This window comes from Malus domestica, chromosome 06 (genome assembly GCF_042453785.1).
Source record: "Malus domestica chromosome 06, GDT2T_hap1".
NCBI classification, from domain to species: domain Eukaryota; kingdom Viridiplantae; phylum Streptophyta; class Magnoliopsida; order Rosales; family Rosaceae; genus Malus; species Malus domestica.
In genome coordinates, this window is record NC_091666.1 from 32,012,032 (window position 1) to 32,021,098 (window position 9,067).

General features: G+C 42.3%; 1 protein-coding gene across 1 annotated transcript; it reads left to right on the forward strand.

The window, feature by feature from the left end:
* Positions 1-7,549: 7,549 nt before the first annotated feature.
* On the forward strand, positions 7,550-9,067 carry LOC108170726 (uncharacterized). The gene is made up of 2 exons (XM_029104244.1): positions 7,550-7,577; positions 8,421-9,067. Exons 1-2 carry the CDS (start codon positions 7,550-7,552, stop codon positions 9,065-9,067), a joined length of 675 nt encoding a protein of 224 aa, XP_028960077.1.

Below are 9,067 nucleotides of genomic sequence, written 5' to 3' on the forward strand. Positions count from 1 at the left end.
TCACCCTTGCTCTTCGGCGAAGAACTCATCTCTCTCTTTCTCACTCTCTCTCGTTGGACCGGAAGAGACTAATTTGGGGTGCGGTGTCAGATTAGATTGTAACACTTCTGATTCCTCTCCCGCCACTTTCTTACTTGTGATTTCATTACAACCGTTAAGATCATATCGATCTGATCCAACGCTTAAGGATGACTCTCTCAGCCCTTCTTTTTGCTTGTTCACTTCTTTATTGGGTTTCAATTTCTTTTGATAGTGATTTCTGCACACATTTTTTTGTTATCTACCCATTTTCTTTTAATTTTGGCCCTTAATTTTTCTTTTATATCTATTCAATGCAACGGAAAAATATGCACATGATTCATTTCCCTTTCATTTCATCCCAAATTTCGTTCTATTACCTTCATTATGTCACATGATTTCGTTCCAATCTGCGTTCGATGGAAATTGAATTCAGTGATGATCTTTTTGTTGCTAAAGCTCCTCTAAACCTCAGTTGTTTTTGCTGTCTTTAATTAAGTGGAAATTTCCAAGGGCTTTTTCTTATGGTTTCATGTCCGGCGTATTGTGTGACCGCCGTATGCCACTGAAGCTCAAGGGAAAATTTTATAGGACGGCAATAAGGCCGGCGATGCTGTATGGCACATAATGTTGGGCGGTGAAACATCAACACGTACACAAAATGGGTGTAGCGGAGATGAGGATGCTTCGTTGGATGTGTGGGCACACGAGAAAGGATAAGATTAGGAATGAGGATATCCGGGGTAAAGTAGGAGTAGCCGAAATTGAAGGAAAGATGAGAGAAAATCGGTTACGGTGGTTTGGACATGTGCAAAGAAGGCCTACTGACGCTCCGATTAGAAGATGCGACTATGGGACAGAGGTTCAGGGCCGAAGGGGTAGAGGAAGACCTAGGAAAACTTTGGAAGAGACTCTAAGAAAAGACTTAGAGTACTTGGATCTAACGAAGGACATGACTCAGGATCGAGCACAATGGCGTTCTAAGATTCATATAGCCGATCCCACTCAGTGACTTGGATTTTCCAAGTCTCCAACCGAGAAGTTTTCCTCACTCGGGAAATTAAGGGAACACTACCCCAACCTACATGCTCTACTCAGAAAGCTTCAACAAAAGAAAATTCAAAGAACTTAGCGAAGAAGGCTTTGGTGTATTTAACACAATACGTTGAAATGAAGGAAAGCTTATTTATTGATATCCCCGATAAGCTACAAATATGTACATATACATGAGTAAAAATAAACACACAAGAGGGAGCCTTCACAAAGGTTGCTTAGGAGAAGTCTCAGCAGTCGGTAGAGCCCCAGAAAGAGAAGGCACCGGAGGGGGATCATTTGGAGCCTCAGTACTGGACAGAACCCTAGAAGGAGGAGGCATCAGAGGTTGATCATTCGGAGCTTCATCACGTGGTACAGCCCCAGAAGACGAAGGCAATAAATGCCTTTGGAACAAACCCACAAATCTCTGATGATCAAGTAAAACCTGACCATCAGTTTCCTTCATCTGGTCAAGCTTCCTCTTCATGTTTGTAGCATAGTCATGTGCGAGCCAGTGCAACTGTTTATTCTCATGTTTGAGCCCTCTAATCTCCTGTTTGAGACTCATCACTTCAGCCGTCAATGATTCAACTTGGCGGGTTCGAGCAAATAGGCGTTGGGCCATATTAGACACAGAACCTGCACACTGAACAGTGAGAGCCAGCGAATCCTTAACAGCTAACTCATCAGACCGTTTGGAAAGTAGTCTGTTATCTTTGGGAGTGAGAAGGTTCCTGGCCACCACCGCAGCGGTCATATCATTCTTCATCACGGAATCCCCAACGGTAAGAGGACCAGTAGGGGAGACGAATGATGGGCGCCATATGTTGTCTGGAGAAGGCGGGGCTGCCTCTTCAACAAGGTTCAAGTCAAAACGACGGTCGGAGGGGCCAGACATTTTCAAAGGTGTTGAAGAGAGAAGAGGTCGGACAAATCAAGATCTTAGAAGTGCAAGAATGAAGCTTCTACTAGTGGAGATTCAAGTGTGCTTTGGAACTTAATGCCAGCCCCTATAAAAATCTGCACTCGACGGAGCTTTAGAAATCGAAGAGGCGCCTGCTCAGAAATCGAAGAGGCGTTTGCTTTCTCAAAAGCTGGGCTGCTTAGAGATCACGAGGGTTGATCTCAGAAATCGAAGAGGCGTTTGCTTTCTCAAAAGTTGGGCTGCTCAAAGACCACGAAGGCCGATCTCAGAAATCGACGAGGCGCTCACTTTCTCAAAAGCTGGGCTCCCCAGAGACCACGAGGGCCGATCTCAGAAATCGAAGAGGCACCTACTTTTCCAGCCTTGTCAGCACCTGTCACACGCACACTCAGCTTTGCAGAAATTATGGGCATTCTGTCGAAGACTTCTGGGGAAGTAGAAAACACATGAATCTTACTTTTCAATCACCCACTTCCCACACGCAACAATAGCTCATGGGTACCACAGATAACTTTGCCAAAGTTCTCTGCCAAAGTTGAGCACGTGAAGCTTGAAGCTCCCACTACATCGCTCTGACCAAGAAGGGTAAAAGAATAGCAAAGAAACAGCACTAACAAAGTTTAGACCCATAAATTTTGAAGGTCTAGCTACCATATTATTACCCACAAGGGTAAAGGAACAGTACCACTGCTGGATAATTGGAAAGTCCCTGTGTGTCAACCTCTGTGCTTCGTGGCAAGGTAGACTAGCAAACATGTCCAACCTTTACTCACATTCGAGAAAACACTCCCAATAAGATTGCTTGCTCCAAAATCGAAGAGGCACCATCCTCCGAATCTCGAGAGCCAGACTCCCAACATGACTACTTTCTTAAAAATCGAAGAGAGGGTAAAGGAACAGTACCATTGCTGGATAATTGGAAAGTCCCTGTGTGTCAACCTCTGTGCTTCGTGGCAAGGTAGACTAGCAAACATGCCCAACCTTTACTCACATTCGAGAAAACACTCCCAACAAGATTGCTTGCTCCAAAATTGAAGAGGCACCGCCCTCCGAATCTCGAGAGCCAGACTCCCAACATGATTACTTTCTCAAAAATCGAAGAGACACTGCTCCCCGAATCTTCGAGAGCCAGACCCCCAGCATGATTGCTTTCTCAAAAATCGATGAGGCATCGTTCTCCGAATCAATCGAAGAGGCGCTCGCTTTCTCAAAAGCTGGGCTGCTCAGAGACCACGAGGGCCGATCTCAGAAATCGAAGAGGCACCTACTATTCTAGCCTTGTCAGCACCTGTCACACGCACACTCAGCTTTGCAGAAATTATGGGCATTCTGTCGAAGACTTCTGGTGAAGTAGAAAGCACATGAATCTTACTGTTCAATCACCCACTTCCCACACGCAACAATAGCTCATGGGTACCACAGATAACTTTGCCAAAGTTCTCTGCCAAAGTTGAGCACGTGAAGCTTGCAGCTCCCACTACATCGCTCTGACCAAGAAAGGTAAAAGAATAGCAAAGAAACAGCACTAACAAAGTTTAGACACATAAATTTTGAAGGTCTAGCTACCATATTATTACCCACAAGGGTAACGGAACAGTACCATTGCTGGATAATTGGAAAGTTCCTGTGTGTCAACCTCTGTGCTTCGTGGCAAGGTAGACTAGCAAACATGCCCAACCTTTACTCACATTCGAGAAAACTCCCAACAAGATTACTTGCTCCAAAATTGAAGAGGCACCGTCCTCCGAATCTCGAGAGCCAGACTCCCAACATGACTACTTTCTCAAAAGCGAAGATAGGGTAAAGGAACAGTACCATTGCTAGATAATTGGAAAGTCCCTGTGTGTCAACCTTTGTGCTTCGGGGCAAGGTAGACTAGCAAACATGCCCAACCTTTACTCACATTCGAGACAACACTCCCAACAGGATTGCTTGCTCCAAAATCGAAGAGGCACCGCCCTCCGAATCTCGAGAGCCAGACTCCCAACATGATTACTTCCTCAAAAATCGAAGAGACACTACTCTCCGAATCTCGAGAGCCAGACCCCCAGCATGATTGCTTTCTCAAAAATCGAAGAGGCATCGTTCTCCGAATCTCGAGAGCCAGATACCACAGACCACTTTTTCAAAGTGCTCTGACAGAGTTAAAACATGTGAAACTGGCAGCTCCCACTACCGTGCTATGACCAAGCAGGGTAAATGAATAACATTACTACTTGTTGTTAGGGAGACTCCTATATATGTCGACCTCCATCCCCAACGGACAGGCAGACCTGCAAAAATGCTCAACCCTTCATCATATCTAAGAGGGCACTCCCAACGAAGCCTTTCGAAATATTCAGCTTTCTTTCCCCCCGATAATACCTCTGCAAACAAGCTATACTAGAGCAAGAATATCTCATATCATCAGGGTTAAAAGCAAGAGTATCCCATATCATGCTTTTTCCCTGTCTTTTCATTTGGCCTTGTTTTTACCTGCAAGACAAGGAGAAAGAGAGCAATCAGTCAGCACTTGGAATCAAGCTTCCAGCCAGAAACTGACTGCCTGGAACCCCTTACCTGATTACTTACCTGGCATTGCTCTCGAGTACTCATCTTCAACATCTTATGTTTCCAGGGAAGATTTCCGCATCTGCTTGAGGAACAGATAGGGCAAGTGCGAAGGATACAAGGAAGCATGTGGAGACAAGCGTAACAGCACACGTGCCGATACATCCATTACTCTGTCAAAAGCAAAAGTATCTCATATCAGCAGGGTGGAACGTACTCTAGATTTGATGGACTTGTTTTGACCCTCAAATTCTTCAGTCGGCCTTATACTCTGGAGGAAACCAGAAAACCCTCCAGCTCAGTTCAAGAATAAGCCTGTGGAAAGTTACTTCTTCAAAAGCAAAAGTATCTCATATCATCTCTTCTCATTTTTCTTCTCTTTATCCTTCATGCTGCTGCAAGATGGGGAGAAGGTGAACAATCAGTCGGAGCTCTGATTGCTTACCTTGTCTGTCACCTCTTTCAGCAGACCCCCTAGCTCGACGACTTGGGGGACTCCTACTACATGGTTTGTATCGCGCTTGACCAAGCTTGAAACTACAAGTAAGCTTCAAGTGAAATTGATACATTACCTTGTGCATCTCCACCAGTTAAAGATATCACCCCTGGATGGAGGAAGAGTACTTCCAGAGAAGATGCCACATCTACCTATGAGACAGATAAGGCAAGTCAAGACGACACCACACTCCGATACTTAGAAGTTTCGTGATTACGAGATCATTCTCCCACAATATTTCCTAATGTCATTTGTACTAAATCATTCACTTGTACTCATTAAAGGAGAGCTTGAACCCATGTACTTGTGTAAACCCTTCACAATTAATGAGAACTCTTCTATTCCGTGGACGTAGCCAATCTGGGTGAACCACGTACATCTTGTGTTTGCTTTCCTATCTCTATCCATTTATATACTTATCCACACTAATGACCGGAGCAATCTAGCGAAGATCACAAAAAGCGACCGTTTTCGCTACCTAGGATCTATCTTGCAAGAGAACGGAGAATTAGATGGAGATCTCAACCATAGAATACGAGCTGGATGGATGAAGGGTAAGAGTGCATCCGGCGTGTTGTGTGACCGTCGTAGGCCACTGAAGCTCAAGGGAAAATTTTATAGGACGGCAATAAGGCCAGCGATGTTGTATGGCACAGAATGTTGGGCGGTGAAGCATCAACACGTACACAAAATGGGTGTAGTGGAGATGAGGATGCTTTGTGGGATGTGTGGGCACACGAGAAAGGATAAGATTGGGAATGAGGATATCCGAGGTAAAGTAGGAGTAGCCGAAATTGTAGGAAAGATGAGAGAAAATCGGCTCCGGTGATTTGGACATGTGCAAAGAAGGCCGACTGACGCTCCGGTTCGAAGATGTGACTACGGGACAGAGGTTCAGGGCCGAAGGGGTAGAGGAAGACCTAGGAAAACTTTGGAAGAGACTCTAAGAAAAGACTTAGAGTACTTGGATCTAACGGAGGACATGATACAAAACCGAGCGCAATGGCGTTCTAGGATTCATATAGCCGACCCCACTTAGTGGGAAAAGGCTTTGTTGTTGTTGTTGTTGTTGTGGTGATTGGTGAGCGTCTTGCTACAAAAACACCTTGCGATCTTCTTTTGTACAAGTAATGTTCTGATATATGAAAAACGGGTGAATGAATGTGTGAATGAATATTGCAGTTCACCCGATTAGACCAGAGCTTGGCAAGCCTTCTGATATGAGCTCAGCTGCTCGGATTTCTCTCTTGATATGTGTTGACATTTACTTTTTGATTAGTTTCTTTGGCGACGCAGTTTGGTTACTCAACAAAACTTTGATCAAAACCCTGATTTCCGCTTTGGACCTCAGATCTCAACGACATTGTTCGATTAAGCTACGCAGCTCGTCTCCTGCTCGTGTTCTGTGTTATTAACTTCTCCTTGACGGGGAGCATAGACGCATTGCTTTTCGTAAAGAAGCCTAGTTTGTCCCGGGACACCTCAAGATTTGTATCCCTCACTTGCGCCTTGCTCTTCTTTACTTACACAATGGCAATTGTTATCCCAAACATATGGTGTTTCTTTCAGTTCATGTGATCAACTACTATGGTTTGTCTCTTGTTTATATTCTCGGCCACTCTAATCTTAGGTAAGAAAAATAAATAATTTTGACCTTGTTTACTTCTCTAGATTGCATTGCAAGCATATTTTATATGGAGAAATGATTTTCACATACTCATTTTCTCTCTATGAACATCCTTGTTTATTTTGAGCCTTAGATTGAATTAAATAAATAAAAAAATATCAAGGAATAGAAATAAACCGGAATGTGCAAAAGGAGAAAAATGATGCATGGAATTTCCGCTTTATATAAGGCAGTTTATAGTTTCACATTCTTGACAAGGATGGAAATCGTATAACAAGAAGAAGGGACAAGATATTTGCAGTTTTGGTGATGATTTTGGCTGTGGGAACAAGCTCAATTGCATTATCCACCAATTTGTACAGTTCACTTCTTTGACATTCAGACTGCATTTCTCAAAGGCATCGGCGCGAAGTGAACCTGCCCGGCGCCCGCCCCTGAACTCGCTCTTTCCGAGAGGACTCACTCGCCCCAACTCATTCCAACCCAACTCAACTGACGGAGTTGTGGAGGTTTTATCGGTTTAGTTTTTTATCATAGTTGTTGTAAGAATGTGAACATGAGATAAGATGATCGGATATTAGTTGTTTGAGTCCAATCCGAATAAGAAAGCCTCTAAGAAGATGGAATTCAGTTCTTGGCAGTAGAGGACTCTATTGCAGGGAAAAACTGATTTGAATTAGGATGGCTTAAGTAGTTTTCCATAAGGATTTTAATAGGGAATCCATATTCTAATATGAGAAGGATATGTGTGTACATATATATATATATATATATGGCAATCTCTTCTCTCACATGGGTGTGCTCTTTTGGAACTAAGCCCTATTCTTAGTTTGAGTGATAAATACCCTGACAGAGAGAAGAAGAATTGCTGTGCTTTTCAGGTTGATCGAGATCCACCATGACTGCATCAAACGGGAGTTCTACAGGTTAGTATAATTAGGTTTTATTTGGATTGATGTTTTGTGTCTACTTGGTTGTAGTTTAAGTAACTGAATCTTGCAGCTAGATTTTGGTTTACATGTGGTATCAGAGCCATAGATTCATGTTCTTAAATTCAATCGATAAAATTGATTGAATCCAAAATAAAATTCCGGTCTTCAGACTTCGAAACAGGTTCTGGTAGTTAAAATTAGGAAAAGAAGAAACGGTGCGTTTTGATTAAAATATGATGATTAATACTTGACCGTTAAGAACTAATAAACTATCTTCTCTTCCGAATTGGGAATACAAATCGACATCTATCGATTTCGATTTCGGGGTTTGAAAAACTGGGTTATATGAATTGTTGTTGAGTATCCACAATTTATATTAATTGCTTCCGCTGCTGGGTGTTGATGCTTATAGAACAAACGGGTATGTCTCCTGAACATTGAATTGAAATTTGTTTTTTAATCAATCTTATCTTGAATTTCATTATGTTTTGCAGCATGATTCGAATAGTGAGCATAAAAATATGCTTATTTATGCTGATTAGTCCTATGTTTATGCGTTTTTCTCTAACCATCTATACAGGGAGTTCTTCGATAAGAACCTCTGCAGATTTCACTTGTTTTATGCAGAAAGTTTTATGAAGAACTGTTCATTTGATAAAGATCTGCTAACACTGTGTTCTTAAAAGGAAAAATCTTTTATTCTATATGTGCTTATCAATTCTTCATTGTTAAGATTATATATATGGATAAAAGGTTTTGATGATATGATGTACAAAGGATTGTGAGATGAAATCTGGAACTCTAAACGTTCTTCTATGATTTCATTGTCTTCTACAGTGTCTGCAATATCAATGAAGACTCTGAATTTGGCTAACATCCCAATTCTTACTGGTGGGGGAAATTACAAGAAGTGGAGAAGGGAAATCAGTTTGCTGTTGACTCTAAACGAGTTTGATATAGCAATCGAGAATCCCAAACCCGTGGTCAATGATCAGAGCACAAGGGCTGAAAAGGCAGATTTTGAGAGATGGACAAGGGCTAATAAGGTAGCATTGTCCATCCTTGAGAGTGGCATGACTGATACAATCAGAGGAGGAATTAAGAAGCACGATTTGGCTGCTGATTACCTAAAAGCTATTGAAAAGAAATTTCAAGAATATGAAAAAGCTGAAGTGAGTCAGTATATGTCTTTATTAACTACTTACAAGATGGAGGGTACAAGCTCTATAAGGGATCACATAATGAAGATGACAGATGCTGCAGAAAGACTCAATGCAATGGACATAAACATAGGTGAAAAGCAGTTAGTATTCATGATTCTTCAAGCACTTCCCAGTAAATATAGTCAGTTGAAGATCTCCTACAATACTCAAGACAAAAACTGGGATATTGATCAGTTGATTGCACAGTGTGTGCAAGAAGAAACTCGTCAAAACAAGAAAGAGGCAAAGAAGTTGAGGACATCAACTTTGTGCAAACTATAA